At 39.8% G+C, this 18,005-nt stretch overlaps 1 protein-coding gene across 1 annotated transcript in view; it reads right to left on the bottom strand.

Moving 5' to 3' along the window:
* LOC137020424 (collagen alpha-6(VI) chain-like) overlaps positions 1–18,005 on the bottom strand; it is a 54,027-nt gene that overhangs the window by 9,621 nt on the left and 26,401 nt on the right. The window contains exons 8-15 of the mRNA XM_067385939.1: positions 13,795–13,887; positions 13,509–13,562; positions 7,021–7,092; positions 6,560–6,586; positions 6,114–6,158; positions 759–812; positions 575–637; positions 416–481 (exon numbers count right to left, since the gene is read on the bottom strand). Coding sequence (XP_067242040.1) covers positions 416–481; positions 575–637; positions 759–812; positions 6,114–6,158; positions 6,560–6,586; positions 7,021–7,092; positions 13,509–13,562; positions 13,795–13,887 — 474 coding nt within the window. The remainder of the gene's footprint in view (positions 1–415; positions 482–574; positions 638–758; positions 813–6,113; positions 6,159–6,559; positions 6,587–7,020; positions 7,093–13,508; positions 13,563–13,794; positions 13,888–18,005) is intronic.

Here is an 18,005-nt window from a genome sequence, read left to right as displayed (position 1 = left end):
TGTTTCTGATACTTGATCACCTGATCCTCCTCTTTTATTAAAGTTCTTAATTTGAAATTTTTCATTGAAAACAGTCAAGTGAGGACTATTGGTAACATCAGCCAAGAAGGTAAGAGATTTCAGAGGATCAGTACAAGTGTGTCCATTTCAAATTGCTGAAATGTGTTAGTGGTGTTAAAATTAACAACACTAAACACATATTATCACAAAAGTAAACATGTTAACTTTGGCAGCCTATAAAAGGAGCCTATAAAGGAGGATTTTACAGTAGTGTGTTTATACAATCACACAGGACGAACGTAATTACACAACATCTGACTTGAAGCAGATCACTACTGAAACAGAAACATCGGTCGCTCTCACACAAACAAATCGTGCTAACATCTTCCATAAGGAGAGAAAAAAGGACCCTCACCGGGAGCCCAGTATCTCCTCTCTCGCCTTTTGGACCTGGAATATTGTTGTCTATTCCTGGTGTGCCCTGTAATGTAAACCGAATAATATACAGAAAAAATCAAGTCAGGTTGTTTACACATTAAAAAACAACTACCATAAACACACAGGAACACCTTACAGGATCTCCTCTTAGACCGCTGTGTCCCTTAGTTCCAGGACTCCCTTTGAAACCCTTCACACCCTGAAAGACAAAAATAACATGAGCTAGTGAGGAGTTATTTTTACATTTTATTCCTGCTTATATTAACAGTAATAAGCAGACATCTGTGATGAAACAAAACAGTGCATGATTGTGTAGTTACAGCACTGCCCGGGTCTCCTTTAGGTCCTGGAAGCCCAGGGAGACCAGCATCGCCCTGCACACAACAGAAATAGAGACTCAATAACTCATTCAGTGACAATGCAGTGCTTGCAGTTTCATCGGTCACTTATATTGGGTTTCATTTATTGCAGTGTTTACAAGGAAGCACTGTATTGATATTCCTCAAAACATTTATTTATACTGTTACTATTTTCTTATACTTATGGCTTCATCAAATCATGCAGTTTGCTGAGGAAAAGCAGTCAAACTATGAATTTCACTTGGTGAATGATATAAAAGTCAAAAAATACTGATAGACTTACATTGAAAGAGGGAATGTTGTACTTATAAAAATACTAAAAATTAGTATTACAGTTTGAAAAATCTCCCAATGAGAATTTTGTAATTTTGTACGGGTTTACGGGACCACATACATCTCTTTTCATGCAGTGCCTCCTGCTTCACCATTCTCTCCCTCTCAGGAGCCTGACAGGAAGAAACTGTGGAGTTGTGGGGCTGAGCGGATGGGAGTAAGTGAGCTCATGTTGGCACATATCCCGCATGCCTAAGGAGCCAGGTGATGCCCGGAAGAGCCTGCCCACAGTCACCTCGACAAATGGTTCCTGCACCCGGGGTGCCATCAGTGGATTGTTTTTTCTCAGTGGATCTGAAGGATGAATACTTTCACATCCAGATAGACCCTCATCACAATCTAAGCATAAGCTCACTGTCCCCCAGCCAACGAATCTCGTTCCTGGGGACAGTCCTCGACTCGGCCCAAATGGGGGCCTGGATCTTGCAGGAGCACTCTCTGAAGATTCAGAGGTTAGTGGCATCATTCAGAATTGGGAACATCCTTCCCCTCAAAACATTTAAAAAGCTATTGGGCCTCATGGCAGCCTCCTCAGTAGTTCTTTTGGGCCTAATACATACGCAGCCACTACACGACTGATTGAAGACCCGCATCCCATCACAAGCATGGCACGAGGGTCACCTAAATTATCAGGGTGACCCATGGCTGCATCTAAGCCCTGGTCCTCTGGAGAGAAGTGCACATGCTGGGCTCCATGAACACAGGAGCAGATATGCTGTCCTGAAACAGACCATCCCGGGGGAGTGGAGGCTCCACTCCCAGACCGTTCACATGAACAGGAGCATCTTCAGACGAGCAGATGTGGATCTCTTTGCATCGAAACAGAACTCCCACTGCCCAATTTTCTTCTCAAAGGAAAAAGACACATTAGCCCACAGGTGACACCCTCTGTACCTTTATTCCTTCCCCCGGTAGCTCTGCTCCTTCAGGTCATCAACTCAGTCAGGGAGGATAGAAGCTTGATTTTACTCGTGGCACCATTCTGGCAGAATCAACCGTAGTTTTCGGGGATGGTTCAACTGCTATCAGCAGCTCTATGGCCAATCCCGTTGAGAAGGGACCTCCTTTCCCAAGCGGGAGGGGCAATTTGGGAGAAACGACTTGGTCATTGCCAGCAGCCATATCACCCTGTAGCCCAAGGCTGATTGCCCACCTAAGCTAAGCAGGGTTGAGCCTGGTCAGTACCTGGATGGGAGACCTCCTGGGAAATGTAGGTTGCTGCTGGAAGAGGTTTTAGTGAGGCCAGCAGGGGGTGCTCACCCTGTGGTCTGTGTGGGTCCTAACACCCCAGTATAGTGATAGGGACACTATACTGTCAAAAAGCAGCATCCTTCAGATGAGACATTAAACTGAGGTCCTGACTCTCTGTGGTAATTAAAAATCCCAGGATGCCTTTCAAAAAGAGTAGGGAAGAAACACCGGCAACCTGGCCAAATTTGCCCATTGGCCTCTGTCCACCATGGCCTTCTTATTATCCCCATATACTGACTGGCTTCATCACTCTGTCTCCTCTCCACCAATAAGCTGGTGTGTGGTGGGCATCCTGGTGAACAAGCACAGTGGACAAGCTGTAAATTGTCAGTCAGGGTGTGTGCATGATGCGCAGTGCTCGCATTAATTAGAGGTGTGCGCTTTCATTGACTTGCGCAGATAATTCTCACATTTTAATAGTATTTATAACTCATAACTTAATAAAACAAGTTCTGTTACTATGAGGAATTATTACCTCAAAATGTAGATCTGTATACAGGTACGAGGTACTTTATCTGAATGAAATACATACACCTCTCTTGCATTTGCTCACGTGCCAGCAATTACCCCTCCAACACTGGCACGGGTGCCATAGGTTGCTGACTCCTGATCTAGTGGAGTGTTTATTGGGGAACATCTGTGCGGCAACCGGCTGGTCCTCGCCTCTCACCGTTGCCAGTTTTTACAAGCGCCCCTGGGCTACATGCTAGCAAGATGGCCTTCCGTTCTGCGCTAGTAGCACAGCGCTATTGAATTGGGTCTGTTTTCGAAGCAATTGATGGTAAAATTTTGGAAGAAACAGTACAGCACCTTAAATCATCAACCTGCACCCTTGACAAACTTCCCGCATCTTTTTTCAAAAGCATGTTTAACTGTTTAGAAGCAAATCTCCTAGAAGTGGTAAACGCCTCACTTCTCTCTGGGACTTTTCCAAAATCCCTGAAAACTGCAGTTGTTAAGCCCCTCCTGAAAAAGAGCAATCTGGATAACACCATATTGAGCAACTACAGGCCAATCTCAAATCTTCCTTTCATAGTCAAGATCAATGAAAATGTTGTTTTCAATCAGCTGAAAAAGTTCTTAAGCTTGAATGGATTCTTTGACAACTTTCAATCTGGTTTCCGACCGCATCACAGCACAGAGACAGCACTCATAAAGATAATAAATGATATTCGCCTAAACACAGATACGGGTAAATTAACAGTGCTGGTTCTACTTAACCCCAGTGCTGCATTTGACACTGTCGATCACAACATACTTCTTGACAGGCTGGAAAACTGGTTGGGCTTTCTGGGATGGTCCTTAAATGGTTCAGGTCATACTTAGAAGGGAGAGGTTATTATGTGAGTATCGGTGACCATAAGTCTGAGTGGACATCAATGACATGCTGAGTCCCTCAAGGTTCAATTCTCGCACCCCTCCTGTTCAACCTTTATATGCTGCCACTGAGCCAAATAATGAGAAAGAAACAAATTGCATATCACAGCTATGCAGATGACACCCAGATTTACCTAGCCCTATCACCTAATGACTACAGCCCCATTGACTCCCTGTGCCAGTGCATTGATGAAATTAAAAATTGGATGTGCCTAAACTTCCTTCAGTTAAACAAAACTGAAGTCATTGTGTTTGGAAGCAAAGATGATGTTCTCAAAGTGAACACATACTTTGACTCCAGGGGTCAAAAAACTAAAAATCAAGACAGGAATCTTGGTGTGATTTTGGTGTCAGACCTGAGTTTCAGTAGCCATGTAAAGACAGTAACTAAATCAGCATATTATTATCTCAAAAATATTACATGAATTAGATGCTTTGTCTCCAGTCAAGACTTAGATAAACTTGTTCATGCTTTCATCACCAGCAGGGTGGATTATTGTAATGGGCTCCTCACTGGTCTTCCCAGTTCGTACAAAACGCTGCTGCCAGGATTCTGAGCAGATCCAGAAAATATGAACACATCACACCTTTCCTCAGGTCCTTGCACCGGCTTCCAGTTGCATTTAGAATTGATTTTAAAGTAGGGTTACTTGTTTATAAATCACTCCATGGCCTAGGACCTCAATACATTGCAGATATGCTCATAGAATATAAACCTAACAGATCACTCAGATCATCAGGATCAAGTCACTTAGAAATACCATGGGTTCACTCAAAGCAAGGAGAGTCTGCTTTCAGCTGTTACGCCAGCCGCAGCTGGAACCAGCTTCCAGAAGAGATCAGGTTTGCTCCAACAGTAGCTACATTAAAATCCAGAATCAAAACACATCTTTTTATCTATGCATTTGCTGATTGAGCAATTTGCTATGTCCGAACTGTTTGCATTTGATTTTATTATTTTTTTAATCTTATAATTCCTTTTCCTGTTTTTATTTCATTTTTAATGTATTTTATATCTTTTATGTATCATCTTGTTATTTCTAACTTTTGATGCATTTTAAATATTGCTGTCTGGTTGATAGACCTGGGAGAATTAGAAAGAAAGTATTTGTGATTAGGTTAAAATTTGGTAAATGTGGATAAGGGGACAAACAATGGGGAAATTTGAGCTGTGGTGAATGGTTAAGATATCTCTGGATTACAGTCAGGACACTTTCCAAAGGGGAAATTTGAACTGCATTGCATAGATATCTCCGGAAGGGGGATTAGGGCTGTGTGGTGCAGTTTGAGGCGTCTTGGCAAAAGGGTAGATTGAAGCTTTGTTTATCAGTTTGAAGTGCCTTAACAGGTAGCAGTCCTGTCGTGTGAGGAAGATCCATTCTGATCTGCTCTGATGGATATATCCATTTAGGTCCACTCTGACGGACAACAACAACAACAACAACAACAAAAACTCCCTAAGACTTCCTAGCTCATCCATCCAGATAGCAAAATTCTCTGTCTTTACTGTTATTTCTATTCCTTATGTTCTATTTGTATTATTCTTCTTTATGTAAAGCACTTTGAATTACCATTGTGTATGAAATGTGCTATACAAATAAAATTTCCTTGCTTTGCCTTGGGTCAAAAGATTCTGATGATATGTCATTCAGCACGACTTAAATAGGCAGTCGGCCCCGGCCATTTTGGCTGGCTAAAATGCCAATTGTCTGTGCAGGTGCACAGATGAGAACCAATTAGACTTCAGTATTCTTCGAAAAACTAAGTTTTCCTCAGTAACTGGCACAATGCTTGTTCACGTTATCTCAGGGAACCAAGGTTACATTAGTAACCACAATTTTATGCATAATTAAAATTTGCACATTGAATTTGTTCAGTCGTGTTCGAAAATCACTAAGCTATGGCTAAACTTTTGCTATAAAATCACTCTGCTTGTATGATACTTTTTTCTTTCTTTCTTTTTTTTTTTTTTGTAGAAATTCTTAATTTTAGATTTTACAAAACCAATTAGGGGAAACACAAAGGTTTTTTCATACTCATACATTTTTTCAAGCTTTTTTCACAAAGCTTTTTTCATAGACCTAGAAATTACTCAAATCAAATTCCATACTTTTCCAAACTTTCTAGGAACCCTGATTAATTAAATTTGTGTATTGTGGTCTTTCTTGCATTCCTTTTTATTGTTCTAGAGTTTACAACCTAGAGTTTTTCTAACTTAATTCTGTAATTTAATTTTTTTAAAACAATTTCGCAGTTTGAATGGAATACATTCATCCAGTGTTTTAATATAGATTAATTAATGGAACATTCATCATATTTATTTAAGGTACTGTGAATGCAAAGTAGAGAAATAACCTGTTCTCCATCCACTTCATCCAGCCCGTCCTCCCCATCTTCTCCCTGTCAGTCAGAGGTCAAAGGGTCACACACACTTACATTCATGTTTAGGGAAGTAATCAACAACCACTGAAAAAATAAATCTTAGAGTCTGTACTTATTAATGACCCTTAATATAACATCAGATGTTTGAAAAAAATCATACCAAAAAATGCTTTAACAAACATTGACTGCACTGCAAACATTCTATAAAAACTCTTAATATCTCATGCAATTTTTGCTTCTCATGAAAATATCTTGTAAGCTGTTTATTTTTCAAAAACTCAAAAACAAGCCAAAGATACTCAGAAAGCACTTTAGAAAATTATTTTTTATCTTTTCCTGCTTATATTTTTGTCCAAACAGTAATTGTTTAAGTCGGAGCAATAATAGACCTAACAGGCAGTAAACGACTTATTACTCACTTTATTTCCATTGTAGCCTCGCTGGCCCTATAGAAATGAGATTTTAAAACATTTCCTTTATTCATCACAGCTGTAAAACACAATCTCATTTAACTTAAAATGTGAGAGACCACAAACATGAGGACAAAAAGTCCTAGATTTAACTGTTTGCTCCAATAGTGTGTGGTGTACCGTGATGTGACAAAGACAACACACCACACACCAGAGTCCCGACTGTGAACACAGGAAGTCTCGCAAAATCTCTTGAGACTTCAGAATAAACATGGTGGACGAATTGTGATGATAGTGTTTGGAAGGATTTTGACAGAAAATTAATGGAAATTACTTCTCCCCACACATCAGGATTTCTGCTATTCAACATGTTGAACATGTACAATTCGTGATCGGGGCGGCAGATTCAGTCACTCTTAACACATAATTCTAATTCACATCTAATTCACATGATAATCCCGTTACATTACCTTGATTCCTCTGTTTCCACAGCAACCGTTGTGTCCCTGAGTTCCATTCAGCCCTGGTGGTCCTCGCTCTCCCTACCAGAAACATGACGGGAGAGAGACTATTTATCCATGACATATACAATGTACATCCTCTCTAGAACATGTGTATTCTGTTCTATATATTCACCTTAGGGCGAAACTGCATTTGAAACATAAAATCGCTAAAACTACTGTATGATTTCAATGTTGAAGCAAAGACTTTATATATATGGTGTAATTGTATTCTATGAATGGGAGAAAGTACAACGTCTGAATAAGTCCCTCCTTCTTAATAAAAGAGCCAATGGCCGATGGGTAACTGCAGCTATTGTTAGAAGCTCCAGTTCCTCCAGAAACATGGGCCAAGATGGTGTCATGGAGGACGGACGTGTAATATTTAGCCCTGACAGTTGTGGTAGTAATGTGATCAATCAGTTTATTTTAATTCTTCATATAAACTATACGGTCTTCTATGTGAAAATTATGCATTGATTTGCATCGAATTTTGCTAAATGGGAAGAAAGAGACTTGGTTTTTCAAAAGCTATGGATGTCAAGATTGGCGCCGAAGTTAAACTAATCTCTGACGCTTGCCTGAACAGGTTCGCTGTGCTTGCTGACCCTCCTGCATCAGGTGATACGAAACATGATCTCAATCTTTGTTTAGCGATGCCTTTTCCAGCTACTTGCAAAAAGTCCTCCTTCTAAAAAATCTAAAAAGAAGTCTGAAACAAGCGGGGATATCGCAGACATTTTGAAATGCCATTCAAGCACTGTTTCTAAAACAAGATGCTACTTTCCAAAAGCCAATCTCCATCGAGGACTCAACTGATGCTACAACAAAAGCCAATGACAACCTGTCTGTGGTAGTGTAGAAGTTTGTTTCTGATGTTAATGAGCACTTGGAGAAGATGCAGAATTGCAAGAGACATTACGGAACTTAAATCTTCAGACAAAGATGTCAAATCTCAGATTGAGCCGCTTGAGCGGTACAGTTTGTTTTTAAAGGTGCATGGGGTTCCTGAAACCAAGAATGAGGATCTGCGTTCGATTGTTAAGAACATTTTGAAAGATGTCCATGCTGTTAATCGTCAATTTGGCCTGTTTACTGACCACATGTTAATTTCTTTGGATCTTGCACAATATAGAAAGTTAAATAGAACAAGGAGTTATTGGAAATTTAACAATTGTCTTTTGGAAGACACCAATTTTAATGATAGTGTAATTCAGCTGGCTAATTCTATGTTTAGTAATACTGAAGGAGACCTTGGCTCTAGTTGGGAGTTCTTTAAATTTAAAGTTAGAGACCTTGCTGTTAATAGAAGTAAACAAATTAAAAGAGAATAAAACAAGAATCAGAACTCATTCATAGATTAGGTGTGTTAATGTAGAAGGAAAATCCCAGTAAAGATGATGAGGCAGAATTGAGCACGTCAATTGCAGATTGAAAATACGTACACAGAAACTGTAAAAGGAGCTTTTATACACTCTATAGCAAAATGGATTGAGCAGTGTGAAAGAAACACTAATTACTTTTTTGCTCTAGAGAATAGACATCGGACAAAGACATCTCTCTCTCTGACTTAAATATTAAAGTTGTTTTATGTACAGATTCAGGTCTCAGATCTCAACCTTTGTATACTCCTTTTACGAAATCTTCTTTTGAGTATTCATGATAAGTTTTCAGGCATTAATGATGCAAAAATTGAAACAACATCTACATAGTTTGTTAAAAGAGAAGTGTATTAAAAAAGAAGAGATGATTCCCACAATGAAGCAGGGTCTTATTTCTCTGATCCCTAAAACTGATGAAGACTAGGGGTGGGAATCTTTAGGCACCTCACAATCCGATCCGATTCTGATTCTGGGAGTCACTATCCGATTCCAAAATGATTCTTGATCCACTTTTTTTTTAATTATTATTATTATTAATTAGTTGTGTAACCTTATTATTATTATTATTTTAATTTAATACATAGTCTCTGTAATTATAAGTACTTTTTAAATAATTACTAGTTAAAAAATATAACTGTATGTTAAGATTTTTAAATCTAGGCTATAAACAGCTTCAAAACATAAAAGCAAGTAGCCTAATAAATAATAATAAGGAGGAACAATGAAATATTAAAAGCAATAAACAAAGAATAGCTTTTAGTATTTAAGAGTATTTGTACGTTTTCCATTCAAAAGCTGTAATGGATTTTTCTCTTTTTTAGCCCTACGGTTGTTGGATTATTACTGATGTCATCATAGACAGCGGAAGATCTAATAAGCTGCATTCACACTAATGCACAGATCTCTTTTGAAATATAAGATGATTTTGCCCTGTCTGCTTACTTCCTGAAGACATCTAATTGACTGTGTTTACATTAATTTTGCGTCATAAAAGCATTTTGAGTACATTTAACCACTTACACGGAGTCGCACACAGCCACTTGCACGAGCGCTCTTCACAAACAACACATGGGCATTTACTGTAAAACTTAAAGCAGCCTTCTGTCTGTGAGTTTCGTATTTATAAAATATAAGCCCATAACATTTCAAACAACATAAATGATGCATTTGTAAGGAAAATAGGCCTACCTGTATGAAACTGTATGAAAGATTATTTTATAGATGGTTGAAATTCTCAGAATTGTTGTAGAGAGAATCAAGATTCATTGATGGATGACTCTTTAGAACACCAATTTTTGCTTAACGGATTAGTTTAAGAGATTTAGAGATTTAAAGGATTAGTTCACATTCAAATTAAAATTTCCTGATCATTTACTCACCCCCATGTCATCCAAAATGTTCATGTCTTTCTTTCTTCAGTTGAAAAGAAATTAAGGTTTTTGATGAAATCATTCCAGGATTTTTCTCCATATAGTTGACCAATGGTTGAAGGTCAAAATTACAGTTTCTTTGCAGCTTCAAAGCATTCTACACAATCCCAGACGAGGAACCCAGTCTTATCTAGAGAAATCATTGCTCATTTTCACAAAAAAAAAAAAAAAAAAAAAAAATATATATATATATATATATATATATATATATATATATATATATATATATATATATATATATATATATATATATATATATATATATTAAGTTTGAACTAATGGTTATATACTTGCACTTGAATATTGTATATGACAATTTAGTTTTAACTTTGACCTGTGGAGGGCAGTAATATACTTAGCAGTGTCTACACTGCTGGAATTCTAATAGAGAAGAAGAGAGCTAGTTCAAGATGAGCATTTATGGTTAATATATATACAATTTTTATTTATTTATTTATTTTTTAGAAAATGAGCGATGGTTTCTCTACATAAGACCTTTATTTCTCATCTGGGATCACTATAAACAGTAATTTTGACCTTCAACTGTTTGGACTCCATTGAAGTCCACTATATGAAAAAAAAAAAAAAAACTTAAATGATTTCATCAAAAACCTTAATTTCATTTCGACTGAAGAAAGAAAGACATGAACATCTTGGATGACATGGTGGTGAGTAAATTATCAGAAAATTTTAATTTGAAAGTGAACTAATCCTTTAAATCTCTTAGCGTTTTGTATTTACTTTTATCAACATGGTGAGAATGCTTTATAATGTCATTAACTCCTCAGTTTTGGTTGGCTTTGAAACTACTAAACGCTTTAATTGTGATAGAGGAGTGCGACAAGGTTGCCCCATTTCTTTTTCTTCTAGCTGTTGAATTGTTATCAATTAATATTTGACAAAATCCCAGTTTAAAAGGTATCTCTATATTTGGTAAAGAATTGAAAATATAACTAGCTGATGATACTACTGTATTTCTTAAAGACCAAAATCAAATTCTATTAAGTATCAATAATAATAAATCTTTTTCTGAAACCTCATGCTTATTTATCAAAGTGTGAACTATTTTTTTCTGGTCCATATCATCAAAACATTGAACATTTATTGAATATTTCTTGAATATTTTTGATCATTTCATTTAATATTTTCTACTTTTTTTTTTTTTTTTTTTTTTTGAGCAGTGTAAATGATGATTGATTGGGTAAATGAATATAATATACGTGCAATTCACTGCAAGTTTTATGTTTGTTACTTCACGTTGGGTAAACCAAAGGAGGTCAACATTCATTTTTTTAATACCTAAGATAGTTTTAAGCCTTCTGCTTTTACTCCAATATATAACTTAAGCTAAAAAAAAAAAAAAAAAAAAACATAGTTTTATACAATTATTTTGAATTATTTGGGACAATTTTGCTTCCGTCTCTGATGCGAGCAATTTTTCAACATGCCATCTTGCCTGGAAGTTCCGGAATGTCCTCAGCATGCTATGTTTCAAGTGAATAGCTAGTTTAATCCATCTAATTTTGGGTGAACTATACCTTTAGTTTTTAATTAACATGGAAATATTAAATTATTTTTAAAAAATAAAATTAGACTCTAAATAAGAAACTAAAACTGCCAGTAGGTGAAGGTAAATGTCTTGATGATTAAGTCGTTCATTCATTCATTTGATTCATTCAAATGGCTGTATTTATTCAGGAGTAAAGCTTCTTGAACTTGAAGCGGCGCTACACAGACCAATGACATGACATCAAAGTAGTACAGTAGCACAAGAGCGAATAGAGAGCAGACAGCTCTGTATGCTTTTGAATCGCTCTTGATGTACTTTGATATCATACACCAATCCGTCTGTTGTACGAGCTGTAAATAAACTACAGCTTGTACAAAATGCAGCAGCTAGAGTTTTTACTAGAACTAGGAAGTATGACCATATTAGCCCAGTTCTGTCGTCACTGCATTGGCTTCCTGTTAAACATTGTATAGATTTTAAAATCTTGTTAATTACTTACAAAGCTCTAAATGGTTTAGCTCCCCAGTATCTAAGTGAGCTCTTAATGCATTATAGTCCTTCATGTCTATTGAGATCTCAAAATTCAGGCCAGCTGATAATACCTAGAATATCAAAATGAACCGCAGGCGGCAGATCCTTCTCCTATTTGACACCTAAACTCTGGAACAATCTTCCTAGCATTGTTCGGGATGCAGACACACTCTGTCAGTTTAAATCTAGACTAAAAATGCATCTCTTTAACCTGGCATATACATAACACACTATCAATTTATATTTTCAAATCCGTTAAAGGACTATTAGGCTGCATAAATAAGGTCAGCCGGAACCGGGAACACTTCCTATAACACCAGATGTACTCGTTACATCAGAAAAAGAATGGCATCTAAGCTAATATAAGTCTTTCTGTTTATCCGGAGGTTTACCATAGTCAACCGGATCCGGGCCGTATCCAGATGAGACCAAGGACTGGTGCCATGACACGACCACAATGCAGCCCTGAAGTATCAGCAGAGATCGAGTCGACTAGATCATCCATTGTGAAGACATCATCGACACGACAGCCAGTGCCACAGTTCCTCAACAAACCGACCATACCGGCATGATGAATATGATCCTCAACTGGACACGACCACAATGCAGCCCTGGATTATCAGCAGAGATCGAATCAAGTAGATCATCCATTGTAAAGGCCTCATCGGCATGACAGCCAGTAGCACAGTTCCTCAACAAACCGTCCATACCGGCGTGATGAATACGATCCTCAACTGGATGGAACTGAAATAAATACTTTGAATGTTGCGATCCTATCAGACTTATGATAGCAACCTGATTGTAACAAAGCACTGTTCGCCAGAGGAGAACTGCCCCCCGACTAAGCCTGATTTCTCCCAAGGTTTTTTTTTTCATTTGCCACTTGTTTGCCACCTGATGTCACCTGATGGAGTTTGGGTTCCTTGCCGCTGTCACCTTTGGCTTGTTTAGTTGGGGACACTTGACATTTGACTTGACATTTGATATTCAACAGTATTCTTGACATTTATTCAACAGTGCTTCTGATCTGCCTGCATTGACACTATTCTTTAAGAGCTGCTGTGCAGCCAAAAGTTATCCATGTAAAGCTGCTTTGACACAATCTGCATTGTAAAAAGTGCTATATAAATAAAGGTGACTTGACTTGACTAGCGCCGCTTCAAGTTCAACAAGTCTTATGAATGGTCCGCTGAATCATTAATATGTCTTGTCTTGTCTTGTTTATTTATATAGCACAATTTAAAAGTTGCACCAAAGCGCTTTACAAATCATATAGAAGAATGGAAAACATACATCGACAACATAAAACACCACATCAACATGTAAAGCACCACATCTAAATGTTGTATGCTACCAACATTAGATTGATTTTACTCGGTTTCTTCAAAACACACTCAGAAATGAAACACTGATTTGAAACAATGATTTCAAGGGGACAAAGTATCCTTGAAAAGGGGGCTTGACTGAAAGTGATCCCAACGATATAGTTTCTCTATATTGTTATAGCTGTGGTGTGGACACTGCTATTCTTTTATATTTAGAACGATTTTTAGAACTATATAGTTATCATTCTTGGTGTGAATGGGCCTTTACACTTTCACTTACCACACTACCATCATCTCCTGGAAATCCAGGATGACCGTTCTGACCAGTAGAGCCCTAAATAATAAAAACAAAAAAAGAGATGCTGACACACAAAACTGAGTGAGCTCCCTACATAAGTAGAATTCTTAAAGATATTATAAGCATATTCCCTTTGCAAAGGATATTTAAAATCATGCTGCTTTCAAGGATAACTAATTTATGTCAAAATCTAAAGCAGCAATGCTTTTATCCTTATAATGCGACAGTGAGAAAAATCCATTAAATCCACATAACCAGGATCTCTGACCTTTTGACCCGGTCTTCCAGAGGGTCCTCGTGGTCCAGGTACACCAGTGCATGAACAAAACACATCGCAGCATTTCCTCAGCACCACTGTTTCCTGAGGGGAGAGAAAGGTGCACAATGTGTGAAACCGTTTACTGTTGTTGAAGTCACAGGCCATGTGACTTGACAAATTTTAGGGTATTTTACCACAAATTAATTTACAAGCGTAACTGAGACTTATCAGTGAACCGACGAATTGGTATCCCTAATAAAATGCCACAGTTACTTGCCCTTCTAGTGCCCCTCGTAAGCCGCAGAATCCCCCCACACGTCGGAGCGGAAGAGGAACCGGGCTTACGCCAAGAAGTCTATCACTGCTGTTCCGCATGACCCACTCAGTGAGACTATTGGAAAACACTGGAAAAGCGTGCCCTTCTATGGAACACTGTGGAATCCACATCCTGCTCGAAGGGAGGTGACATGTGGAGAACATACATATGGACTGGCCAACCAAGGGCAGTGCAACATATGGAATGTTCCTGAGGTGGCTCTAGACAACAAGGGGAAGACAACACTTGGCGGGGACGGCAGAGCAGCCTCTGCCCAGGGAAAAACACTGGCTCACCGTGGGGAGTTACTGTGGAAGAATACACACATGGGACTGCCATAGGAGTCCCAACATATGGCACCAATCATAACACATGTAGCAGTGCATACGAGTGCTAGGCCTAGCGTCAGACACTCCACAATGTCTGAGGCCACAAGGGGTGATGGATGAACTCTACAGGGTTCGCCAACTGGGGAACTTACTGGAGCAATGAGCACACTTATCCGGTCCGAAGAGAGAGGAATGGCACAGCAAGCTAACACTAGAAGGGGGGCTCTGGCGTTTACTGGCCACTAGGGCTGACTATGCAGGAGGCTACCGGTTCTACACCAAGGCTATAGAACTTAGCGAACGTGTTAAGTGTCGCCCAGCCCACAGCTCTACATTTACATTTACATTTATTCATTTGGCAGACGCTTTTATCCAAAGCGACTTACAAGTGAGGAAATACAACAAGCGAGTCGTCATGACGAGGCAAATAGACAAAAAGTGCTCATAATACAAGTTATAGGCAGTACTCAGATTATCCTAAGCTACAACAGAGAGGGATTAGAGGAAGTGAAAGGATAGGAATAAGAAGTTTTGTTTTTTTTTTTTTTTTAAGATGAGGTTAAGTGCTCACGAAAGAGATGGGTTTTCAGCTGTCTTTTGAATATTGCCAGGGATTCCGCATTCCGGATGAAGGCAGGAAGATCATTCCACCAGCAAGGGACAGTGAATGAGAATGTTCTGGAAAGTGATTTTGTGCCTCTCTGTGATGGTACCACAAGCCTTCGCTCCTTTAATGAGCGCAGGTTTCTGGTAGGAGTGTAGACTCGTAAGAGTGAGTGGAAGTAGGAGGGTGCTGAGCCTGTGGCAGATCTGTAAGCAAGGGTCAACACCTTGAATTTGATGCGAGCAGCAAGTGGTAGCCAGTGAAGAGAGATGAAGAGAGGCGTGACGTGGGCTCTTTTGGGCTCGTTGAAGACGAGACGTGCTGAGGCGTTCTGAATCATTTGTAGAGGCTTGATTGTGCATGATGGCAGTCCAGCCAGAAGTGCATTGCAGTAATCAAGCCTAGAAATGACCAGAGCCTGGACCAGAAGTTGTGTTGCATGTTCTGTTAGAAAGGGCCTGATTTTCCTGATGTTGTATAGTGCAAATCTGCATGACCGAGCTGTCATTGCAATGTGGTCTTTGAAGGTCAGTTGATCATCAAGGATTACTCCAAGATTTCTGGCCGAATTTGATGGGGTAATTGAGGATGTGCCTAGCTGGATGCTGAAATCGTGATTTAGAGTCGGATTGGCAGGGAAGATGAGAAGCTCAGTCTTAGCCAGGTTGAGCTGTAGATGATGTTCTTTCATCCATGCCGAGATGTCCGCCAGACAGCTTGAGATTCGTGCAGCTACTGTGGGATCATCTGGTTGGAATGAAAGGAAGAGTTGTGTGTAATCAGCATAGCAATGGTAGGAGAAACCATGTGCCTGAATGATGGGACCAAGTGATGTAGTGTAAATGGAGAAGAGGAGGGGTCCAAGAACTGAACCCTGAGGAACACCTGTGGTCAGCTGATGAGCTTTGGATACCTCCCCTCTCCAGGCAACCCTGAAAGACCTTCCTGTGAGATAGGATTCAAACCAGAGAAGTGGAGTACCTGTGATGCCCAGTGATGAGAGGGTGGACAGGAGGATCTGATGATTCACCGTGTCAAAGGCAGCAGATACATCGAGCAGAATGAGAACTGATGATTTGGAATCAGCCTTTGCAATCCGCAGGGATTCAGTGACCGACAGCAGTGCAGTCTCAGTCGAGTGGCCACTCTTGAAACCAGATTGATTGACATCCAATTGGTTGCTCTGTGATAGGAAAGATGACACCTGGTTGAAAACAACTTGTTCAAGTGTTTTTGCTATGAATGGTAGGAGAGAAACAGGTCTGTAGCTGTCTACAAGAGACGTGTTTAATGTGGGTTTCTTAAGCAGTGGGGTTACCCGAGCCTGTTTGAATGTGTTAGGGAAAGTGCCAGTGTGGAGAGATGTTTTGATGATGTGTGTCAGTGCTGGTAAAAGTGTGGGAGCGATGGCTTGTAGAAGGTGTGTGGGGATGGGATCTAGAGGGCAGGTAGTAGGATGATTGGAGAGGAGAAGTTTGGATACTTCTGTCTCAGTGAGGGGAGAGAATGAAGAGAGGAGGTGTGTGGCTGTGTGTGTGGTTGGTCTGAGTTCCTGTGTGTGTGGAGCGGAGAACTGACTGCTGATGGTAGATGTTTTGTCAGTGAAAAATGTAGCAAAATTATCAGCAGTAAGGGATGAGGTGGGTGGTGGTGGAGGGGGACAGAGGAGAGAGTTGAATGTTTTGAAAAGTGTGCGTGTGTTTGAAGCGCTGTTGATTTTGTTGTGGAAATAGGAGGATTTAGCAGCATGAATTTCAGCAGAAAAGGATGAGAGCAGAGACTGATAGCTACAAAAGTCAAATTGATCTTTTGATTTGTGCCACTTCCTCTCTGCAGCCCTGAGTTTGGTCCGATGTTCACGAAGAACATCAGATAACCAGGGATTAGAGGGAGTGGCACGTGCAGGCCTGGATGACAGAGGACAGATACTATCTAGAGAAGAAGTTAATGTGGAACATAAAGTGTCTGTTGCTGTATTCACATCCAGAGATGAGAATTGTGAGGGTGAGGGAAGAGAGGATGATACAGTAGAGGAAAGATGAGAAGAAGAAAGAGAGCGCAGGTTTCGTCTGAAGGTAACTGGTAGCGGGGTTGGTGGTGAAAAAATGGGGAGTTGAAGATTAAAAGTAATGAAAAAATGATCAGAAAAGTGCAGAGGTTTTACCAGAATGTTGTCGGTGATGCAGTTGCGAGTGTAAATGAGATCAAGTTGGTTGCCAGATTTGTGTGTACTTGTGGTTATGAGCCGATTAAGATCGAATGAGGCTAGCAGAGAGTGGAAGTCAGAAGCATAAGGCTTCTCTAGATGAATGTTGAAATCGCCAAAAACTACAAGTGGGCTACCATCCTCTGGGAATGAGGACAACAGCATGTCCAGTTCCTCTACAAAGGTACCCAGTTGGCCTGGGGGGCGATAAATTACTACGATATGAATTTTGACAGGAATTGAGATTGTAATAGCATGAAACTCAAATGAATTGTAGTTGCACAGAGACGAATGAGTCGAGTATTTCCAATTGTCAGACATGAGAAGACCTGTGCCCCCACCCCTCCCAGACTGGCGAGGGGTATGAGAGAAAGTGAAGTTGTTAGAGAGAGCAGCAGGGGTTGCTGAGTCCTCTGGACGAATCCAGGTCTCAGTCAAGCCCAAGATATTAAGAGAAGAATTAGTAGCAAAGGCTGGAATGAAGTCAGCTTTGTTAACTGCTGACTGACAATTCCATAGACCCACAGAGACAGAGAGAGGAGTGTTAGTGTTAGAAGAGGAGTAAACAGGACGCAGGTTAGAAGCATTGCGCTGCCTTTTACGAGGGTTAGTGGAGCGTTGCCGAGAGACAACAGGAATGAGTTGAAAGCACATGCAGAGGAAGAAGGACAAGTGTGAAAGGAGGGAAGAAACTTAAGTGCCTACCGGTGTCGTTGCTCGGTGGAGTCGCGCAGGTAGAGTCGCAGGTCTTTACCCGAGTCGGTC

Source organism: Chanodichthys erythropterus, chromosome 5 (assembly GCF_024489055.1).
Source record: "Chanodichthys erythropterus isolate Z2021 chromosome 5, ASM2448905v1, whole genome shotgun sequence".
Lineage (NCBI taxonomy): Eukaryota > Metazoa > Chordata > Actinopteri > Cypriniformes > Xenocyprididae > Chanodichthys > Chanodichthys erythropterus.
This window is presented reverse-complemented; position numbering and strand designations above follow the sequence as displayed.